Below are 24,487 nucleotides of genomic sequence, written 5' to 3' on the forward strand. Positions count from 1 at the left end.
CGAAAGTCAGCGTCGGGCTCGCGCTTGCTCGCTCTAAATATACCTGAACGAGCATCGCTCAACACAGTGAGGCGACACACGTCAGCTAAAACCAAAATATCACTCTATATTTCACCTGCTTGGCAGTAATGTTAGCAGACCAGAAGAAGGTCTCTCCATGAACATGATTTAGATCTGATCTTAGTGTTAGTTTTTCCTGCCTAAGTGCAGGCTGAGGCAGCGGGGCTCTGCAGCGAGTCTCCCTGCTCTCTCCGCCCGCAGCCGGAGAGAGCAGAGGAGACACCGGCACCCGGTCGGTAACGAGACGGTAAGATTTCTCTCTGCAGAGCCCCGTCACTTCACAAGACACGGAAAACCTCTGTTGGTCTGGAGGAGCTGCAGCATTTATTTCTGCACAAACGTCCACTGTACATTCACTAGATATTCTCAGAGCTAAACTAACTCTTCTGCAGTGTGGAGTGAGCGCGCGTTCACGTTTAGAGGTGGAGCGAGTACGCGACAAAGCGCGCTCTGTCTGAGTGAAGGCAAGCAAGCAGAGGAGGAAAGGCAGCGGCCACACACGAACGCGCATATGCGAGCGCACATGTGTCCCGACCCGGTACATTTATACGCTTAAAAAGTTACAAACAGTCCCTTTAAGGTACTAACTGCACCTTTAAGGGTCCCACTTCGAAAAAAAAATACGGAAAATAATTTTTTGCACTGCAGTTCCATCGGGCTCTAACAACAAAAATCTTCAATATTGTTTTTTTTTTTTATTATAAGTCTCTATGAAAACAGTAGAAATTACCATTTATGGTAGACTTTCTACAATATGCATAATTTCTTCCATTAAAGTATTTATAGTATTATTACAAGGGCCGTCCAGAAACCCTCCCAGGTACTGCATTTAGCATAAAAAATATGCTCAATGCCCAACAGGCAACAACAGCTGTCAGTGTGTCAGTGTGCTGACTTGACTATGACTTGCCCCAAACTGCATGTGATTATCATAAAGTGGGCATGTCTGTAAAGGGGAGACTCGTGGGTACCCAGAGAACCCATTTTCATTCACATATCTGGAGGTCAGAGGTCAAGGGACCCCTTTGAAAATGGTCATGACAGTTTTTTCTCGCCAAAATTTTGCGCAAGTTTGGAGCGTTATTTAGCCTCCTTCTCCACATGCTAGTATGACATGGTTGACATGCGTTAAAGCAATTAGAGGCGTTAAAAAGAATCTGCAGGCAACATGGTGGTGCAATGTTTAGCACTGTCGCCTCACAGTAAGAGGGTCACAAGTTCAAACCTGGCTTTGGGCCCTTCTGTGTGGAGTTTGCATGTTCTCGTGTTCCCGTGTTAGCGTGGGTTTCCTCCGGGTTCTCCAGCTTCCTCCCACAGTCCAAAGACATGCAGGTTAGGTTAATAGTTGACTCTAAATTGCCCGTAGGTGTGAATGTGGGCGTGAGCGTGAATGGTTGTCTGTCTCTACGTGTCAGCCCTAACAAGACTGAAAACCTTTCCTATCCTTAACTCTTGTTAAACAGGAAGCCATCTCCTGCTGAGGAGTTGTTGTTTGTCTTTCGGCTGCTCACATCAGGGGTCGCTACAGTGGATCATTGATCCACACACTGATTAGGCATACGTTTTATGCCAGATACCCTTCTTGCCACAACCCCCCTGTGGGGATACATGTTTTGGTGGTGGGAGGAAACTAACATGAACACGGAGAGAATAGCAAACTCTCCACAGAAAGGCCCTGCCCAGACCGGGGATTGAACCCAGGACCTTATTGCTGTGAGGCGAAAGCACTAACCCATATCCTGCTGAGGAGTAAGTCTCTCTAAAGCCCTTTGAGTTAAACTTCCACCTTCTCCAGAATGAGGCCATTTCCGACTCTGACTGGGAACAGAGATGACAAAACTTTTACCTCCTTCCTCCTCATCTTTTCTTTTCAAACTTTCTCCTGAGAAATCTTCAGAGGAGGAGACGTAAAAAGGAGGCCGGGGGCTTACTGGTGCACCCCTGCAGATTTTCCTAAAGGAATAACAATTCTGTCGTCTGCTGGAGAGCGGCATTTAGGGGTTCAATCATTCAACCATCTCTCGGTTTTTCCCAAAATCAGGTCAGTCCCCTTCCCCCCGCTGAAGACAAACTTTTACACCCCTGCTCTCCTGAAAACTTCTCCTCAAAGACAGAAAAATCAGGTCGAGACAGAAGACGACAACTGAACGTCTCTGTGAATATCTTCAGAGGGGAAAAGACTGAAATGGAGGTGAAGGATTCAAGCTTCCATCTCCTATGCATTTTTTTCAGAGACCGAAGCATCGCAACCTTCAACTGACAAAAGAGTCTTCCATTTCAAAGTGACCTTTTCTCTTCTCTTTGTTCTTCTCTGGTGAGGAGGCTGACATGCAGAGTGTGCCTTTAGAAAAGGAGATATGGTGATATTTAACCTCGGTGGGTTTATTCAAGTTAAATGAGGTTTGGAGAAAAGGTTTTAACGGCTAGTCGGGGTGTTTTTGGTGGACAAAGAGAAGAAAAGGCCAGAGCTCTCATTAACAGGAGAGGTTTAAAGGTCTCACACAGACGTACAATAGAGGGTGAGTCAAGTCTCTTTGTCCGTCTCCACCTGGTATTAACCTGCAGTGACTTCACTGAAGGGAAGGAGACACAATTAAGATTATTTATCCACAAGCATTTAAGTTAACGTGATAATAACACGTTTTTATGCCACTAATTTCTTAATTAAAGCTGAAGTAGGAGAGATTGGAGCAAATATGATTAAAAAAAAAAGTTATTTTTATAAAACAGTCGTTATATCCTGACAGTAGTACATGAAACAGGTAACCTGAAAAACATCATGTGCCTCCGGTGTCCTAACGGCATCTGCAAGATTTCACAGACCAGAGGAAAACAAGCAGTCAGAGCTGATCTGAGGTCTGCTGTCCAGCTGCCGTCTATGAGAACCGGCTGTCAATCACTCGTGAACTCCGACGAAACGGTCAAACTAGGCAGCGCTGATCAAATATGAATCAATATTCTGTTACGTTAATGCCTATTTCTTGCCTCAAATGTTTTCAGAATCATCTTGTAGTGCACGGTTTAGCTGTAAAAATTAGAAAGTTTGTGACGCGGACGCCATTGTAAAATCTGTTGAAGGAACGCCAAGTTCCGGTCACATGACCGGAACACAGCCAATAGGAACGCTCTCTCAATGAAATGACCTGTGATTGGTCAAAGTCTCCCGTAACGGGCTCGATTTTTTAAAGCCTGAAAACAGAGTCATGAGGAGGAGCAGAAGTCTAGTTTTCTCTCAGAACACTTGAATTACAATATCCTGAAAGGTTATCATAGAATTTTTGCGAGAAATATACTGCCTATTGCCACTTCAACACAACTTGTAATTTTTAAGTTGTACTGGCCTCAGTTTTAAAGCTAAAGTGAAGATACTGGCATCATATGAAACTAAAAAAAACATGTCATACTAGCTTGGAACAAAGGTGGCTAAATAACGCTCCAAAGTTGGGTTAACTTTTGGCGAGGAAAAACTGGCATGGCCATTTTCAAAGGGGTCCCTTGACCTCTGACCTCCAGATATGTGAATGTAAATGGGTTCTATGGGTACCCACAAGTCTCCCCTTTACAGACATGCCCACTTTATGATTATCACATGCAGTTTGGGGCAAGTCATAGTCAAGTCAGCAAACTGACACACTGACAGCTGTTGTTGCCTGTTGGGCTGCAGTTTGCCATGTTATGATTTGAGCATATTGTTTTATGCTAAATGCAGTACCTGTGAGGGTTTCTGGACAATATCTGTCATTGTTTTGTGTTGTTAGTTGATTTTGAATAATAAATATATACATACATTTGCATAAAGCAGCATATTTGTCCACTCCCATGTTGATTAGAGAATTAAATAATTAAAATCTTCCTTTAAGGTACATTTTGAAGAGATAAAAAATGTATGTTTTTTTTGCGATTAATCACAATTAACTATGGACGATCATGCGCTCAATGGCATTTAAATATTTTAATCAACTGACAGCCCTAATTTTGAATAAATAATCAGACCCGGTGGAGAAGCTTGCTAACACAAATGCCTGCTAACATAAATGCTACCCCCGTTGGTCACATGATCTTTCACATCATAGCTGTCCCCCTAGAGTCTCCTGAAGCCATGCCGATGTATGGGCTCTACCTTAGTTTGTCCAAACCGTATAAATGTATAATAAGCATGTCTTGTGGATGTTTGGACTCTATTTCGGTGTTCAGTCCTGTGGTTGAGTACCTTTGTATCCCTGCTCGGCCTCTCGCAGGTCGATCTTGGTGATCGGTTTGAAGTCGGCGTCCCACAGTCGGATGGTGCCGTCTCTGCCTCCTGTGGCAAAACCCTCCTCGCAGGAATACATGCTGAAGATACCAGCCTGTAACCACACACACACACACACACACACACACACACACACACACACACACACACACACACACACACACACACACACACCAGTATTTCAGGATCGAAGCTTTAAATGATAAAGAGGGACATAAAGGTCTGCATTCATAAACTGAGCCGACCATTATATTCTTCTTTTTCTTCCTTCTTAGAGCAAATTCACACCAATTTCTGTAGAACTCCAGTGAACTGTTTCTTAACAGGGTAGAATGTCTTCTGAAAAAGCATTTAGTTTAATTAATTAGAACGGTTCCTGCAGAAAGTTTCCCCTGTTCCTCAGCCAATGGACCAAGATAAGATATAAGGTAAAACTTTATTTATTGCGATGGAAATTGTTATGTAGCAGTTGCAATACAAATTGTGTAAAGTGCAAATATAAAAAGTAAAGAGCCCAATAATAAGGTGCAGATCCAGACATCAAAAATGACTCAATGGCGTTTTGGAATATTTTTGCTATTTTTCTCATAAATTTTACTGCACGTCACATGCAGCTTAAAGGTCCCATATTATAAAAAAGTGAGATTTTCATGTTTTTTTTATTATAAAGCAGGCTAAAGTCCTATATAAATACTGTGAAAGTATCGAAACACTCAATCCACAGGGAACACACAGCCCGTATTCAGAAACTCTGCATTTGAAACAAGCTGTCAGGATTTCTGCCCATTTGTGATGTCACGAATATACTTAGACCCTTGACACAATTTTAAACGTAATCATTCTAAATGTGTCCCAGTTTATTCCTGGTTGCAGTATATGTGAATGTCATCAGCTGACAGGAAGTACACATGGACCCAAGCTGTTGCCTAGCAACGCAATTCTGTTGCAATTCCGTCAAAATGTGCTAAAACAGAGCGTTTCAGACAGAGGGTAAATACAGGCATATTCAGGCTGACAGCGTGAGTAAAATAAAAAAAAATTGAACCTGAAAATGAGCATAATATGGGACCTTTAAAACATCTGGAACATATTCTGTTCACAAATGTGTAGGAGTTTTTATTACTTAATTGAATCACAGCAGTGCTTTCTTATACTTTTTTGTTTCTATAGATGAGTAGAATTTCTGTGGAGTTGTAACATCTCAGGTTTGGACCCAAAAGTTTGACTCGAAAAAACCAAGTAGATAAAAGATAAATCCTTGCTCAGGTAAAGGTCAGGAGAGTATGAAGGTAAATAAACAGGCTGGGAGAGGAAAGTGGCAACAATCAGGCTTAGCAGAATAATTGATAATGAAAATAATCATTAATTGCAGTCCTACAATCAGTAATTTAACTTTTATCAATGTTTTTTTTCAGTTTTATTTCATGACAAACAAAAGTGATTCCAGATCTATTTATGCTAAAAAACATTCCAGTCAGGCCTTATGTTATTTTATTATGAGGAGAATAAATACATCCACCATGTAGTAGTAGAAGTAGTAGTAATGGTGGTGTTTAGAAATGCTAAATAAAAGATTGTTTCTACTTTGTACTCTCTGCTACCACAGCTGAGAACTTTTAATTTAGGTCAAAGTTTCTCACCCCGTGTGCAGCCTGAACTGTTCGTATCAGGTTGAGGAGCTTCCAGACGTAAATGTCCCCGTTGAGCGCCCCGGAGTACGTCATGTCATCTTTAGCAGAGGCCACACACAGGATGGTCTGCAGGTCGCCCGTCTTCCCGAAAATCCCTCGCTTTGGAGTGAGAGCGTTACCACACAGAGACCAGAACTACAGACAGAGAAAGAGAGAGAGAGACATGAGACCTTTCAGACATTGAAGCTTCAGTAGGCAGTATATTTTTGGCATTATTGGGCATAATAACCTTTCAGCATATTGTAATTCAAGTGTTCTGAGAGATAACTAGACTTATGCACCTCCTCATGGCACTGTTTTCAGGATTTAAAAAATCTTTGGCCAATCACAGGTCATTTCAGAGAGAGAGCGTTCCTATGGCTTTGCTCCGGCTGGTGGGCGGTGCTTGGTAACATGGCTGCCGGGTCACAAACTTTCTCATTTTATAGCTAAACAGTACACTACAAGATGATTCTGAAAACATTTATGGAAAGAAATAGGCATTACAGTAACAGAATATTTGATCAGCGCTGCCTAGTTTGACCGTTTGGTCGGAGTTCGCGAGTGATTGACAGCTGCTCAGAGAAGGTAACTGGACGGCAGACTCCAGATCAGCTCTGATTGGTTGTTTTCCTCCGGTCTGTGAAATCCTGCAGATGTTGTTAGGACCGGAGGACACTGGAGAAACATGATTTTTCTCAGATTACCTGTCTCATGCACTACTGTCAGGATATAGTGACTGTTTTATAAAAATAACTTTTTTTAACCATATTTGCTCCATTTCTACCCACTGCAGCTTTAATTATTAACTGATAAACACATTAAGCAAAGTTTCACTTTATTTAGTTATATCTATTTTGGGGCGGTCAAAGTTAACGCAATACTAACGCGTTAATGCAAATTTGTTTTAACGCCACTAATTTCTTCAACGCATTACTGCAATGGATATATTTTTTTTAAATGTATATTTATTTATTTATTTTTATATTTATTTATTTAATTATTTTTATTTAATTTTATTAATTTGCGATTAATCACAATTACCTATGGGCAATCATGTGATTAACTGCGATTAGATATTTTAATCAATTGACCGCCCTAATATATATTTATTTTCAGGGACAATTGACATCAATCACAATCACTGCAAAGGTGCCAGCGTTAGTCAAAAGGCCTCATTTCATTAATCATGTTATAAGCAGCTAACATAACATTATTATCATTATGATGATTATTTGAATTGGCAGGTTTATAATAAGGAAAAGGCTAATGCTAGGTTAATATTAGCCATGTGCATCACGTTTTAGTGTCCCTCGGAAACAGTTTCCGTTGTGTTGGGAGCTAATTGCAGTGCGTTTCGGTATTTGGTTGTTTTCTCTATTTGCAGCGTTTTGTCTAAATGCTGCGCACGTGTTGTTAAAGTGGCGAAGATGGTTTCTTAATCTGTAGTGTGTTGAGCTCTCAGGGCCACCGTAGGAAGAGTCACAGTGCTCTGTGATATTTGGCACCTGGTACTCGAGACGGAGAGAGAGCAGCGGTAAGTTAAGTGGTGAGTTGTTCATCTTTAGTACTAATGATGAAGGAAATATCTACAGTATGTATGTGTGTGTGTGTGTGTGTTCATTGTGTATTGTGTGTTACCTTGATGTGTTTGACTCCACAGCTCACCAGACGGTTCTGTTGAAACGGATCCCAGCTGACATCGAAGATCTGGAGAACAGAAGAGACGTTAGCTCACATATACTGTCTATGTAACACACTTTCACACGCACACACACACACACACACACACACACACACACACAAACACACTCACCCTGTCTGAGTGTCCGGTAGCTGTAGCCAGGATCTTCCCTCTCTTCCATTCCCAGATACACATTGTGTTCTTGGCATCCAGGCCGACGGAGGCTAACCGCTACAGAGAGAGAGAGAATTAGTACTCTAAATGGAAAGAGTCAGAAAACATGAATTAAAAAAAAACAGTAGAACACTTGTAAATATTGTGATTTTTCTTTGGGAAGTGACCAATAAAGAAAGAGCATAAAAAAAGAAAAGGTCAACGTGTGCGGTCTCGTGCTTCAGATTAGCGTTGACTTTCAATATTAAATTTGCTTAAACAGAACCAAACTGACAAAGTTTATTCGATATAACTGATTATGAGATTTTACAGTGCAAACGATAAAACAGAGTCAAAATTGGTTTTCCTGAATTCTCCAAATAAAGAACACAAGCTAACAGAACTTTCTGACCTCATGTAACGAATCACATTTTAAGATCTGAACAAATCAAACTCGCTCACTTTATTGGTGAAGCTTGATTTGTTGGAACAATTTCAATTTTGACTCTAAATGCTGATGATTTGGGTTTTGTAAGTCCTAACAACTTGTCTGCAATTTTTTATTATTTTTTTATGATTTTGAAATTTATTTTTTTAATGCCAGAACCGATATATTTGCTTCATTTGAGTTTACATGGAGGGAGAAGGAAGTTACTGCTTTTATTGTTGTAGTCCGGGTAACGTGACGTCATATCCGCTCCGTATTCTTAAACCAAAACAAACAGCAGCTGGCCTCCGCGAGCCAAAACAAAAAACTATAAACCATTTTAAATCCATAGTGGTAAACACTACATATACAGTAAAGTATGGAAACACTTTGGGTTTCACACATTGCAAGGAAAAGCAGAGCTAGACATCACGGCTAAAGCTGCATGCTAACTCTGTCATGGACAGGAAACAGTATCGTACGTGCGGTCAAGCCAGCCGTCACTCTCATCTCCGTGGTCAAATGGGTCGACGCTACAACTGTAGAGCACCCATATATTGACATTTATGTTAAATGCATTCAAACAGCCCCGATGGAGCTGACCATGGATGTATAAAGAGAGACGGACTTGGAGAAGTCCTTTGTGCGAGGAGGAACAGGAGGAGCACTGCCAGAGCCCTACAAAATTACCTCAAGCAGGCTACTGGTGTGCATGTTTCTGGCCAAACTGTCAGAAACAGACTCCACGAGGGTGGTATGAGGGCCCGACGTCCTCTGGTGGGACCTGTGCTCACAGCCCAGTACCGACCGTGCAGCTCAATTGGCATTCACCAGACAACACCAGAATTGGCAGAATCCGCCATTGGCGCCTCGTTCTCTTCACAGATGAGAGCAGGTGCACACTGAGCACAGGTGACAGGCGTGAAAGAGTCTGGAGACGCCAACTCATCAGGAGCATGCCCAGACGTTGTCGGCAGTGCATACAGGCACGCGGGGGCCGTACACACTACTGAGTCACATTATGAGTTGCCGTGATAAATTCCACTAAGTTGGATCAGGCTGTGATTTCAAATTTTTTACTTTAATTTTCGGTGTGGTTTTGAATCCAGCCCTCAGTGGGTTGATGATTTTTGTTTCCATTGACCGTTGTTACGTCATTTCTTTCTCAACAAATTATACAATGTACATCAGTCAAGATTTTACACTTGAATAATTCATTCATCAAGATCTGATGTGTGATTTAAGTGTTCCCTTAATTTCTTTTAGCAGTGTATATAAGTGGTATTAATATGATTCAAATTGAAATGTGTTTCTGTTTATCACTATGAAACAGGTTTGAAGTATTTAGGTTGAAAAGTTTTAGAATACAAATAGTTCCATTGGCATCCAAGAGTACAAATAGTAAGCATTACGCTTAATCTGTGTTGCGATTAAGACGGGGTCCTTGGAAAATTTGAGAACCCCTGATTTAAATACATATTTCCTGATAGCTTTGTGTTGAAAATGATCACAGCAAGCTCTGCACTTTTTTTTCCGATGTGAAGTCAAAGTTCAGCTCTTAATTAAATTTTTTTGAAGGGCAGCAGTAGTGCACAAAACATCACATAAAGTGTTCCAGACGTTGTGGTCCGACTTAATAATAAATCAGCTGCACCAAAGCCGGAGTGCTTGATTTATTATTCAGTTGGATTTATGATTATTTTATTGATTCTACTGATTTACTCACAGTTAAGTCATCGTGACCAAAGTCCCGGCCAGAAGCAAAAAAACTGCCGACACAACAGCACGGATCTTTTACAGAGTCACTTCACGACGCAGTCTGATTTTGTTTCATTCATTTTTTACAGCTGAGCATGAAGGGAATATGCTGTCAGAACTGTGGACAACAAAACTCCATGCATTTCATTGCCAGTTTTGAAAGCTAGAGTTTCAAAAGTTTTCTTCAACAGTCATTTTAAATCTGGTTTACTGGCAAACGTTTGGAATGTTTTCACGGTAGATTTAAAATGTTTCTTCTCATAACTCCTGGGGTGTGACAGCTCTTCAAACACTGATAAATGTCACTTTGCTGGAGCTTATTTTGTTGGATAACTTTGAAGGAAATGAACAGCGGTCTCCCGTGTTAAAGTCTGATGTTCTATTGAACATCAGACTTTCTGTTGATGTTCTGTTGAACATCAGACCACCTCCACTTTTGTTTCTCTACAATAATGTCTCCTGGCTTCATCCTGTGTTCCCGTCGTAATTGCTTGGCTGCTAGAGGTTTGGAACTAAATGAACAACGGGGCTTTGCCAGATGAGATTTACAGGCCGAGCATTTAGCTGACAGAGCAACTTACAATGAAGCAGAATTAATAAGAATTATGTCATGAGGTCAAAGGACACCACACTCTCTAAAGACCTTAGACCTTAGTTTTTACACGTATGAACGTGTTTTAATCGTTTTTTTATTGCCAGTGTGTGAACAGGTTGTAACCTAACCTAAAAAATAAGACCTTGCAAGACTTTCTGGGTTTTCTCTATCAGCCTGTAGACTGCTTTTAATGTGAAGAATGCGGGACGATTTTTCCAGGAAAATCCAACGGATATGATGTCATTCACGCTCGCGAGTGCCTTTATTTTCAGCTCAGCTTACAGGGCTCACAGTGTGCAACTGTAGCTAATATTCGGTTAGAAATGGAGTCCGTTAACGCAAACAAACGACCAGCAAAAGACCAGCAAACAACAACAACAACAAAAAATCCTCGGAAGCACAAAAAAAACAAGATATATCTAGTGAAGCCCGACTGGCAAAACAGGAATGTGACTGAAATCAGGGGGAAAACTAGTGCTGTGGGAATGTGTGTGCACGTGGGAAGTGAGTGGTGAAGCAAGAGAGAGAGCGACGGCGAGTGTGTGTGAAAACGAGCGAGCAGCGGAGCAGAAGAGAGTTAGTTTAGCTCTGAGAATATTAGTGAATGTTCAGCGGAAGTTGCATTTTGTGCAGATATAAATGCTGCAGCTCCTCAAGACCGACAGAGGTTTCCCGTGTCTTGTTTCCTGCTGCTGAGTGGAGTGACGGCGGGCGCTAACTCCGGAGAGAGTAACGTTATCGACTCCAGCCCAGGAGACCAAAACTACGGTGTCTCTCCTGTTCCTTCTGACCACGGTCGGGAGACTGATGTAGGAAAAGATAACACTAGAATCAACATCGATTCATGGGGGGACCTTCGTTTGGTGAGCTATTACTGCCAAGCAGGTGAAATATATCGTGATATGGTGCTTTTAGCTGCTAACGTTAATCAACATGATGCCCTTTAAGTATAAACAGAAGGAAAAATAAGATCAGATTTGAGGTTTTCCCAGGTGAGAATGAGAATATGGTTCAACACGCGCCAGCCCTCACTTTCATTGCGCCGCGGGGTTTTGATTACACCTTCTTACTCGTGCGTGCATTAGACTCATTGGTTCGTGTTTCAAGACGGGTCGTGTGGGTTGCAGACATCGCCGCAGACCCATAGCGCCTTTTATGTGGGCCGTGCCCCACCCTGGGGCATGACCCTGTTGGGGCGCACTGAGGACAGTCCACCCCGGTGACACTTTGGCCACGGCCCCGGGAAGCACCGTCGCCCGGAGCCTTTCCAAGCCGACCTAGAGCCGGTCGCGGCGCACCGCCTCATATGCGGGACTCCCCAGCCTGTCGTGTGTCGCTCACACCCTCCAGCTGGCTGTTAACGAGGGTCTTTTGGCGCAGAGAAGTACTCGTATCGGTACTCGGTATCGGCGAGTACCCAAATGTAAGTACTTGTACTTGTACTCGGTCTGAAAAAAAGTGGTACCGGTACATCCCTAATTGTAACCAACCATTGCTAACCCTTCGCTCACTCCTCCCTTTCCAAGACTGCTGTAACATAAGCCACCGAGTGCAAATCTGTGGTAACGCCGTTGTCCTCGCTCAGAGGACATCCATACCATAATAACACTACTTTACGAGCAACGGAAGTCAGTCAGCGGTTGGAGGTACCGCGGTTTTGCACTCTGGCGCAGTTTCACAAGCGTGTCCAAGAACTACGGTGGCCTTCAGGTAACGTAAAAACACAAAACGCTCTCTCTAGAGCCAGTGTTTGGTTTGTCCGTTCTGGGCTACTGTAGAAACATGGCTGAGCAACATTGCGGACTCTGTGAAAGGGATCCGCTCCCTATGTAGATATGAATGGCTCATTATTTTTGTTTTAAACACTTTTGTCGTTTTCGTATATGCAATTGTAATTAAAATAATTTATAAACCAATTTAGTACTAAGTAGTTGAGCTTAGAAACAAACACAATAAGTACACTAGAGAAAACAACATCAGCATTCAAAATTGTAATACATTTTTAAAAGAATAGAATAAAATTTAAAAAATAAAAATTATAATAAAAAATTATAATAATAATACAAAGAGAAAAAAGTAATAATAATAATAATAAATTAAATAAACAAATAAGTTCATTTAAAAAAAGAAAAAAGAAGAGGGGGTGTGTGTGCAGAGATATAGCAATATCATTTACATGGGCATACACATACGTCCGCCTTCACATGTAAGGTCACTTCCAGTCATATGTATATGTGCATACGCGCTAACTCATGTGTACCTATGTAGAATGGCTCGTTCTAAGCTCATGAAAACACAGTGATTCTTAGTTTCAGGTGATTATACACTAATGAAAACATAGTTATGAATATTATATTCCATTTCTGATAACAGATCCCCCTGTTCCTTTAAAAGTATTTCAACAATGCATTTTCAACAAGAAAGACTGTAAACTAAGCAGGACTGCAACAGGAATGAACAGCTGCCTCCTGTGGCAGGTGGGGTACGTCAGAAAACAACTGTCCAGTCGGAGCAGAGGATGTACATCACATGCTCAGGTCAACACACGAGCTGCAGTTTCATGAGAGGCTGGAGACTGATTACTACTTTGTATCTGTATGTGTGAGACTGAAGCACTGAGAGACTGTTCTTTTACTCAGAGTGTCGCCCACTCACAGCCAGAGTCAACTCATTTTCTCTCTGAGCTGCGTTTCACTTTCACCGGTCGACTGACATGTGAAAGAAACTAAAGAGATGGAGGGAAAGCTGAAGACTGATTGAACACCTGTCTGAAGACAACCGAACTCTCCAGATGATACTGAACCTGTCACGCTGCTGCCAGATATGATGCCGCCAGCAAACTCAACTTGTGACTTAAAGTACGTTTGTTTGATGACGTTGACACCAGAGTCACAGTGGAGTCAGTGGGAGGAAGGATGATGGAGCCACACACAATATAAATCAGTCGGAACACTGCAGGTGACTGGATGATGGAAATATTTACACAAAGGCTCAATTTGGACGAGGTTGGCTGCACAGGCTGAACACACGGGGATGACTGGAATCAAATCTTGAGAAGACTTTGCATGTATGAACACCCAACACAGTCCCACGGCAGTTCGTGAAATGGTCATGAATTTTAATCTATTTGATTCGTGTACAAAGACACAAATTTCTCTTATTTATTCATGACGCTCAGCACGACTTTCAACCACGTATTTTTCCTACTTTTTCCTACGAATGTCCAGCAACAAGTGATGCACGTGTCAATTTCCGCACCAATCTTTTCAAAATAAAACTACTAAGTTAGGTTTAGGAAAAGATCGACTTGGTTAGGCTTAGGCAACAAACTATCTGGTTAGGTTTAGGAAAAGATGATGGTTTGGGTTTAAATAATACCAGATGTGGCGTAACTTAAGTACGGAAGTTACATGACAAAAACTACTTAGATAGCCTAAGGAAAGGATCACGGTTTGGGTTAAAATAAATGGTGTAACTTAAGTACAGGACTTGCATGATAAATAAATCAACTTTGAATTGCGGTTTCACACGGGACACGAACAGCGTTCTCCTGGGTGAAAGTCCTGTGTTTTTTTTACCCACGTCAGTTTTCTGTGTACTGCCTAGATCCAAAAACTGGATGATTCAACAAGCCATTCCGATTTGGCTCCCCTTCCTATGTCACATTCAGTCTCATTAGAAGCGTGAATACAGGTATATATTCAGACGGACAGTATGAGAAAAACAACGTTATTTTTAATATTAAAACCAAAGTTAACGCGTAAACGCATCAACGCAAATTCGTTTCAACGCCACAAATTTCTTTAACGTATTAACTCAACTTGCGATTTTTAGGTTGTAGAGGAATTCGTTTTAAAGCTGAAGATACTGGTATCACATGATACTAGAAAACCTCAGGAATCCATTTGTTGTCGCGAAGGAGGCTAAATAACGCTCTGCTAAATTTTGACAAGGAAAAACTGGAATGGCTGTTTTCAAAGGGGTCCCTTGACCTCTGACCTCAAGATATGTGAATGAAAATGGCTTCTATGGGTATCCAAGTCAGCACACTGACACACTGACAGCTGTTGTTGCATGTTGGGCTGCAGTTTGCCATGTTATGATTTGAGCATATTTTTTATGCTAAATGCAGTACCTGTGAGGGTTTCTGGACAACATGTGTCATTGTGTTGGTACCGTAATTGATTTCCAATAATAAATATATACATACATTTGCATGTATATATTTATAACAATTTGTCCACTCCCATGTTGATGAGAGTATTAAATACTTGACAAATCTCCCTTTAAGGTACATTTTGAATAGATACTTAAATGTGTGATTAATTTGCGATTAATCACAATTAACTATGGACAATCATAAGATTAAATATTTTAATCTAATATGAATTTATACTCAATAACGTTTTAAATTTTTGTAAATCCGGTTGTTCTGTGATTTAGGTGCAGTTGTGTCATAGACCTTCCGTTAACCCCCGGGTGGATGAAATGTTTGCTGGGTCCTTTCCTCCCCTTCTTTTGTCCTGAGTGTATGTAAAGCACTAGAATTCTAAAACATTTAGTTTGATGCATGAGTGTCCTTTATTGACATAAAAACATCTGTTGAACACAGTCACAGAGGTCTGCCGGGTGAATCAGATTATGCATCATTAATCTTGCTCATTGTGTGTGCACGTGTGTGTGTGTGTGTGTGTGTGTGTGTGTGTGCGTGTGTCACCTGTCCGTCAGCGCTGAATGCGAGGCAGGCGATGCCGTGAGTGTGTCCGTCTCGGAGCAGAGAGATGGTCTGGACGGTGAAGGAGTCCCACACACACACGTAGGGATCCTTCCCCACCTGACCCGTGGCCACCAGGGAGCGCTCGGGGTGCAACGCCAGGCTGGGGGGGGGGAGATAATTCACAGACGTAAATAAAAAAATACATGTAAACACATTGTAGTCAGAACTTCTAACCAATCAGTGGACTCAGCCAAAGTCACATCAGCAGAGGTGGAAGAAGTAATTCAGATCCACACTGTGGAAATACTCCATAACATGTAGAAGTCCAGCGTTGAAAATGCTCCTCGAGTATAAAAGTAATAAAGTATCATCAACGAAATGTACTTAAAGTGTAGTAAAGTGTCAGTTTTATTACTGATGCATCAATGTTAGAGCAGCATGTTACTGCTGTAGCTGCTCCAGGTGGAGCTGTTTTTAATACTTTATACACAGTAAAATAGTTTGATCTGCAACAATGCATCATATCTTATTAAATGACCACATGTTTGGTTTGTAAAAAATCTGTAAAATCATAATTTGAAAAGTAATTACTGGGGCTGTCAATCGATTAAAATATTTAATCGAGATTAATCGCTAATAAATCGCACATTTTTTATCTGTTCAAAATGTACCTTAAAGAGAGATTTATTAAGTATTTAATAATCTTATCAACATGGGAGTGGACAAATATGCTGCTTTATGCAAATATATGTATATATTTATTATTGGTAATCAATTGACAACACAAAACAATGACAGATATTGTCCAGAAACCCTCACAGGTACTGCATTTAGTATTAAAAATATGCTCAAATCATAACATGGCAAACTGTAGCCCAACAGGCAACAACAGCTGTCAGTGTGTCAGTGTGCTGACTTGACTATGACTTGCCCCAAACTGTATGTGATTATCATAAAGTGGGCATGTCTGTAAAGGGGAGACTCGTGGGTACCTATAGAACCCATTTACATTCACATATCTGGAGGTCAGAGGTCAAGGGACCCCTTTGAAAATGTCCCTGCCAGACTTTCCTCGCCAAAATTTAGCGTAAGTTTGGAGCGTTATTTAACCTCCTTCATGACAAGCTAGTATGACATGGTTGGTACCAATGGATTCTTTAGGTTTTTCTAGTTTCATATGATGCCATCTGTCATCATAATATCTTCACTTTAGCTTTAAATCTGAGCCCGCTACAACTTAAAAATCACAAGTTGTGTTAATGCGTATAAGAAATTAGTGCTGTTTTTATCGTGTTAACTTTGACAGCCCTGGTAATTACAGATAAATTAATCTGATGTTTTCATTAATTTGCTGATGCTGCAATCAGTTTTGTTTTTGTGTCCGTTAACTTAAGGAAAAAGAAATATGACATATCTTTAAATAAATCAGAGAAAAGTCAAAAAATAGAGAACAAAGTGACGTGTCCGCTCTCTTAAATCAACTTTCTAGTTCAGATTAAACACTTTTTATAAACCTGTCTTCCTCTTTATCTCTCTGTCTCTCGGAGGGTCAGTGTGTGTTCTCTTTTACAAAAAGACTGCTATAAATACACTCACTGCTTAATGGCATCATTATCAACACTCAGACACACACACACACACACACACACACACACACTCAGTCTCCTCTCCGCTCTGTTGATGGTGTAATGATCCCTGATGCTTGAAATGTGTGTGTGTGTGTGTGTGTGTGTGGTCACTGCTGTGACCTTGGCGTCTACCTCTTCACTTCAATGAGGACCAGATTTGACATAAACAGATGTGAATCTTCCTCAGTCTGCTGTTAGAGAGACATTCAAGATGTTGTGTGTGTGTGTGTGTGTGTGTGTGTGTGTGTGTGTGTATGTGTGTGTGTGTGTGTGTGTGTATGTGGGTGCGTGTGTGTGCGTGTGTGTTTGTGTGTGTGTGTGTGAGAGTGTGTGTGGAGTCAGGAAAGGTCAGTGTTGCTGGCAGAAGTGAAGGAAATAGCAGAATAAAATAGAACAGAAATAGAACAGGTGTGTCAGTCACAATGCCCCCATTGATCCAGGGATGCTGTCTGCTCTGTGTGCACACGCACACACACACACACACACACACACACACACACACACACACACACACACACACACCCTTCGACATTGACTCTTCCTCTTCAACCTGCCAGCCAATGAGCCTGCAAGCTGCCGCGGTTGCCATGACAACCACATCGCCAAGGGCACGGGAGCTGAGGATTGAGCATGACAACTGTAGAGTCAAGGTCAAACATCACAAAACACACACACACACACACACATACATACACACCTGAATTCACCTCTCTGCTGGCTGATACATGACAACATCATCATTTATCTGATGCTTCTGTTTCTCTTTCTGTTTCTGTCTCTACACATTTAGACACAAACCAGCTGGTCAGGACTCAGTTTGAAAATATCAAGATGTGTGTGTATGTGTGTGTGTGTGTGTGTGTGTGCGTGTGTGTGTGTGTGTGTGTGTGTGTGTGTGTGTGCGTGTGCGTGTGTGTGTGGTTGAATTCAGTTTACATTCATGTCAGTATACAGATGTTCATTACTCTGTTACATGTGGCTATCATTAGTACTATTAGACTACTACAACTAGTAGTTCCTGCTGCTACTACTACTACTACTACTACTATAGTAGCAGCACTACAGCTGCTGCTTTCAGTACAAGCCTGCTACCAGCACTACTATCTTTACATTTAACAGAAAAGAGACTATTAAATACTTGACAAATCTCCCTTTAAGGTTCATTCTGAACAGATTCAAATTTGCAATTAATCGTGATTAAATATTTGAATGGATTGACAGCCCTACTATCAATATCAACAGCTTCCAAAAGCAAGTGTGGAAAAAGTGGGAAAAAAAAAAACATGCTCTGTTTCAGAAAATGATTTGGAATTTCCCCTTATATAACAGTATGCCCTGTGGTTCACTCCATGTGTCTAGATAGGGATGCTAAATTAAAATATTATTTATTTAACTGCCTTTAGGAAGCGACATCAGGTCTTGGACTCACCATATCAGTATGACCATTTATTATCACAAAACTTTTACATCCATCAAATCAAACAAAAGCCAAAAGAAAGCTCTGAAGGTCCTCATCAGTCTAGAGGACTGTCAGAGAGAAAATATGAGCAGAGAGAGAAATCAATGTGAAGCTAGAAGTCATGTCTGTGTAGGAGGGAGAGTGAAGGAGAATAATGGAGACACTGAATGGAAGCTATTAGAGTGGCCTGTGTTGAACCACAAAATGGTTCTTCCGGTTTTTCACTGAAGCTGAAGTCTTTATGGTGAAGGTACACGTATCTAAGCAACAGCTTTTAAGAAGTCTAAAGCAGGTGTTCCACAAAGCAACGAGTTAGTTGTTGAGGTTTGGCCTGCGATTTGCTTTGAAATTATACTGCTTCTCAGAGCTGAACACATTGGCATGATACACATAATTGAGGGTGACTTACATTTTCTGAGGATGTTATTACCTCCGCCAAGGCCAAAGGCCTAGGAAGGAGGTTATGTTTTCACCGCGTTGGTTTGTTTGTTGGTTTGTCTGTTAGCAGGATTACTCCAAAAGTCTGCGATGGATTTGAATGAACATTTTTAGAGGGGTAGGGTGTTGAAAAATTAACAATCCATTCGATTTTGATGGCAATCCGGATCATGATCAGGATTTTTTTTTAATAACTTGGCTCAGCCCATGCATTAACACCACAGGCTTTAAGACATGCGCAGTTTAACTGATGACGCGTTCAAGACACGTCACCCTGCCTCTTTCCTTCTGCCTTTAGAGAGAGGGACAGAGAGAGAGCGGGGGGTGGAGGGAGGGGGGACTGTAGATTCTGCGTTTTTTCACATTAAACTTGGTGATTGTTGGAAAGAGTAACGACGGTTTAGGTGAGTTTTATTTTGTTTCTGTCCAGTTTGAATGAAGTGCTTTACGGTGCTGCGCTACGTACAGCTGATCTCAACATAAACAAAAATACACGTGAATGATGGCGCAAGCTGAATGGAGAGGGGGGGCAATCGTACTCGGGCAGCTTGGGAGTGCCATTCTAGTTATCCCTGATCTCATCACGTATACATGTCCATAAATCTGCTTAAAAACAAACAAATAACTCCAGAACTTAGCTGAGAATCATCACGTTTTGAAGTTTTCTTCAGTATCAAAGTAATCCAGTGATAGTTGTCTGTACATTCATAATGACATTGCAAACCGTCACTGTTAACCCTCTGAGTCCTGTGGGATCGCTGTCGTCTCCAAATGACTTTACTGTCTTTCAGAGGCTGTAGCAGGGTCAGGTTTAGAGATAGAGGGAAGTTACAGATATGTGAAACTAGAAAAACCTAAGGAATATGACATGCTCCTTTTATGATAATCACATGCAGTTGTTTGAATGCATAATAAATGTGTTATTTTCCCCTATTCTAAAATGTTTTATTTTATATATTTCTGCATACTGGGGTCCCTAAACAGTCTTGAATTACGTAAATTGGGTATCACTGTAAAGCTGAGACTCTTGTGGATCCAATGAGCCCAACTGTATTCACGTGGGATGATGTTAGTCCCTGTAGAAGCCATTTCATTGTAGTGAGACCATTTTTTGAAACTTGACCTCACTGTATAAAATGACCTGTGGTGACCTCTAGGATAATCACAGCTTCATGAAACTTTACAGCCACAAACTAGAGACCTAGAGTATTCAGAGGATGATGGTTTTGCTAGCTAGATTGACAATAAGGGGGTTTCTGAGCAGTTTATACAACAGAAGTGCTCGCCATCTTATCGCCCAAAAAATGCAATTCTTGCAGACATCTCCAAATGTCAAAAGTTTTTGACACCATTCCCAGCATGGCTTTTTTCTATGGTGTTCCTCAAGGTCTAGGTGTCTTAATGTGGTACTTTGGAGGGATTATTGATCATTTTTATCAATTCCCGAGTGGTAAAAAATGGTTAAATTTAGCACCAAGTTTGTGTAACAAATGGTATCAACCCAAAAGTTACATAATTGAGCATGAGGATGACCATCATATACTTCCATCATAATGTTCTAAACCCTTAAACACTTTAAAAAAATATTTTAATTCATTCATTCATGTTTATTTCTGATTAATGACTAGAACAACTTGACACACAGTGCTGAGTATCTAAAACTAATCGTCAGGTTCCCAGCTTTCAGATGATGTACACCACTTCTATGTTGCATCTACTGTTGACCTGCTATCCCCCCCTAAAGACTCCCATGTAGCCCCCTAAAAAAGACAAAAACGGGTCTATTGTGGGTCTCAGAGGGCGAATAGATAATTCAGCATGCCAAAATGTAAACAAATACAGACTAACTTTGACCTGCGGGTGGAGCTTTGATTGAGAAAAACTTAATGGCAACAAAGAATTTACATTTAATGAAGCTATCGCCCCAAAATATGGAGAAACAGTAGCCAAATGCCAAGGGACATCAAGTCTATTATAGAGGAGAATAAATTGTCTTTGCGTTTGTATCAATGTATCGACGCATGTTTGTACCGTTAGAGCAGGGCTGCCCAAAGTGGGGCCCGTCAGGTTTGATTTGGCCCGCCAGATGTTAGCAAATAATTTTTTTTAATTATTATTAAAAGACCCAACCGACTTTACTGTCTTTTGAACAGCCGTACCAGGTTCGGGTTTATGGTTAGATAGAAGATAGTGGCATCATATGAAACTAGAAAACCTAAGGACTCCATTATTCAAGATTCAAGAGTTTTATTTGCCATTTGCACCTATAAGTACATTGGAATTCTGAGAAGTTTACACCGAGTCAGCTTTAAGAAAAGAAAAAAGGTAGAAAAGACACAAGGTAATTACAAAACAAAATAAGTAGCACATTCAACTCAACACAATAAATAAATAAATTACTGAAATATAAAACGCCCTCAGTGTAGTCAATAAATAAACTAAACTACCCTCTGCATAGGAACGATACCCCCACAATACAAATATACAGTATATATGCTCCATGACCATATTAAAAGAACTTGTAACTCTCAAAAATATTCTAAAAAATAAATAATTAATATATTTCAGACAATAAGACAGTGGAAGGCAGCATATTGCACAGCATTACAGTCCATGCAGTTCAGGTGTACTGTGTTTCAATAATGGTATGGAGGTGAGGTGAGGGGTATTTGTGTCCCTCTTTAACGTCCTTTGCCACCAGTCTTATCGTAGCTGGGAAGACAGCTATTATACCAATCATGTCATGCTAGCTTGTCAGGAAGGAGGCTAACACTCTAAAGTTGGGCTAAATTTTGGTGGGGAAAAACTGGCATGGCCATTTTCAAAGGGGTCCCTTGACCTCTGACCTCAAGATATGTGAATGTAAATGGGTTCTATGGATACCCAAGAGCCTCCCCTTTACAGACATGCCCACTTTATAATAATCCTATGCAGTTTTGGGGAAAACATGCAGTTTTTTGAATGCATTATACATGGGAACTTGGGATCCTAGTACCATTTTGCATCTTAACAATAAAATAGGTGTTTAATTTTGGCCCGTGGTCCTCCATTGAGTTCCAGTTTTGGCCCTCCAAGGGAAAAATTTGGGCACCCTTGCTTTAGAGTGTTCATTTACACATTAGTAAAGCTGACTTTTCTGTTATTTTCTGTGTTTTGATCCAGTTTGATTCCCTGTTCTCCTTCTTTGATCTCCTCCTTTCATCATCATTCCCATCCTTTGCCAATCAGTCTACTCTCCATCCTCCTCCTCCTCCTCCTCCTCCTCCTCCTCTTCTCCTGTCTGAGGCTAACAACGCATCCTTCTTTTTTCTCTTCTTCACTGCACTTTTAGCTCATTTCTGTTCATCCTCATTTACTTTACTTTGTTTTAAATGGCTCCATTTTCCTTTTGGCTGCCTTCCCTTCCCATTTTCCTCCCCCCCTCTCTGTTCATGACCTTGGGACAAACTGCCATCTGTTTTGTTGAATCAACACCAGCCAGGTCTCACACACACACACACACACACACACACACACACACACACACATACGCACACATCCAATGGAGCCCCTCTTGGCTATTTATAGAAGCTGCACGAACTTCAATAGCTGCTAATAATAGATAGTTGCGTGTGCCAGCACAGTGTGGAGCGGTGATAATGTGATTTATAAATGATTCACCTGGAGAGAGAAAGAAAGAGAGAGAGAAAGAGAGAGAGAGAGAGAGAGAGAGAGTGAGAGAGAGAGTAGCAGTGATTTGTTTAGGGTTTAGCAGACGAAAAAGGCAGTACTTAAGAATTAAATATATTATTTATGTATTTTGTATTAGGAATAGGGCTCTCAATGTTAACACGATAATAACGCGTTAATGCTAATTCGTTTTAAACGCCACTAAATTCTTTAACGCATTAATGCAACTTGTGATAGGTTGTAGCGGGCTCAGTTTTAAAGCTAGAGTGAAGATACCGGTATCATATGAAACTAAAAAACCTAAAGAATCCATCGGTACCAACCATGTCTTACCAGCTTGTTGAGAAAGAGGCTAAGGAGAAAAAGCTAAATTTTAGGGAGGAAAAACTGGCATGGCCATTTTCAAAGGGGTCCCTTGACCTCTAACCTCCAGATATGTGAATGTAAATGGGTTCTATGGGTACCCACGAGTCTCCCCTTTACAGACATGCCCACTTCATGATAATCACATGCAGTTTGGGGCAAGTCATAGTCAAGTCAGCACACTGACACACTGACAGCTGTTGTTGCCTGTTGGGCTGCAGTTTGCCATGTTATGATTTGAGCATATTTTTGATCTCCAATAATAAATATATACATACATTTGTATACAGCAGCATATGTACCCACTCCCATGTTGCTAAGAGTATTAAAAACTTGGCAAATCTCCCTTTGAGATGTGCGATGAATTTGCGATGAATTGCAATTAATCATGGACAATCATGCGATTCAATATTTTTAACGATTGACAGCCCTATATTTCACTATATCAACACCATGCTTGTTCACATGGCCACTAGAAGGTTTGTCAGTAAATCAAACACATAGGTGAACTAATGACCGATGCTGTCATTTTTCTGGTGATGACAGTCTCTTCGTCATTCAGGAGATGTTTAAACACAACTTTCCACCTGAAAGCGAGGCTATACATATTTTTCTAAAATTCAATTACTTTTCCTAAATGTCGGCTGTTCTGACAGAGCAGGCGTTAGTTTACACTTTACAGAGAATGTAGAAACGGAGTGAGCAGCAGCGTCTGTTTCCTGCACATCAAAGCTGTGAGAGGCTGCTGCTGCCAGCGGGGAGATGTGACTGAATGCAGCAATCTGGGAAATATTCATCACAGGAATTAATTGGAAATGGACACACACACACACACATACACACACATACACACACACACACACACACACACACACATTTACTTTAATAGTGCCAATTAAACTGGAATGAGCACACATCCTCCGATTAATATTGTAAATGCCATATGAATAATAAATCAACTAGCTCTTTGTGTATGTGTGCGTGTCGTCATATGTCCTTCCTGTTTGTGCATAAAAACCCCTCCTCTGCAATAAAAACATCCTCTCTACCGTTCCCTTCCTTTGTGATGAACTTCTCAGTCCAGGGTCGCAGAAGCTGTGACCTCTGACCTTTGACCTCCTCGCTATTGCATGTTACAATAGTACCATCATACAGGCAGCTTCATAAACACCAGACATGCAGCTATGAATAAAATCAGTGTAGGTGTAGGTTTATTTATAGTAGGTGGTGAAATCAGGGCAGCTTCTATAAATAGCCCAGAGGAACTCCTCCTCTGTGTGTGTGTGTGTGTGTGTGTGTGTGTGTGTGTGTGTGCATAATACAAAGCTTGTTTCCCCCTGTCGTCCTTGCAGAAATTATTGAGAACACCGGAGAGTCTCTTACAACAATATTTCATATCCGACAACACCCCTGACAAAACAAGTTCAAGTCAAGTCTCAAGTCATTCAAGGCAGGTCTGAGTCAGGGTTCAAGCATATATAGGCACAGTTTGAACTTTAAGGTTGGAGGTTCACAAAAAAAAATCTAGAGGGTATGTAGTGTGCAACCAGGGTCTGATTTTTTCACTTCCTGCCACTGTGGCAGGCAAGTATTTTTTTTTGTCTGCCACTCAGA

The 24,487-nt window shown here is 41.0% G+C and overlaps 1 protein-coding gene across 4 annotated transcripts in view; it reads right to left on the reverse strand.

Moving 5' to 3' along the window:
* The window catches only part of LOC141773667 (echinoderm microtubule-associated protein-like 6), a 512,018-nt gene that overhangs the window by 462,842 nt on the left and 24,689 nt on the right, over positions 1 to 24,487 (reverse strand). For all 4 annotated transcript variants that reach the window (XM_074645582.1, XM_074645580.1, XM_074645581.1 and 1 more), the window contains exons 3-7: positions 15,317 to 15,476; positions 7,799 to 7,897; positions 7,624 to 7,692; positions 5,953 to 6,138; positions 4,271 to 4,406 (exon numbers count right to left, since the gene is read on the reverse strand). In XM_074645582.1, the coding sequence (XP_074501683.1) occupies positions 4,271 to 4,406; positions 5,953 to 6,138; positions 7,624 to 7,692; positions 7,799 to 7,897; positions 15,317 to 15,476 (650 nt within the window). The remainder of the gene's footprint in view (positions 1 to 4,270; positions 4,407 to 5,952; positions 6,139 to 7,623; positions 7,693 to 7,798; positions 7,898 to 15,316; positions 15,477 to 24,487) is intronic.

This window comes from Sebastes fasciatus, chromosome 9, assembly GCF_043250625.1.
Source record: "Sebastes fasciatus isolate fSebFas1 chromosome 9, fSebFas1.pri, whole genome shotgun sequence".
Classification (NCBI taxonomy): Eukaryota; Metazoa; Chordata; class Actinopteri; order Perciformes; family Sebastidae; genus Sebastes; species Sebastes fasciatus.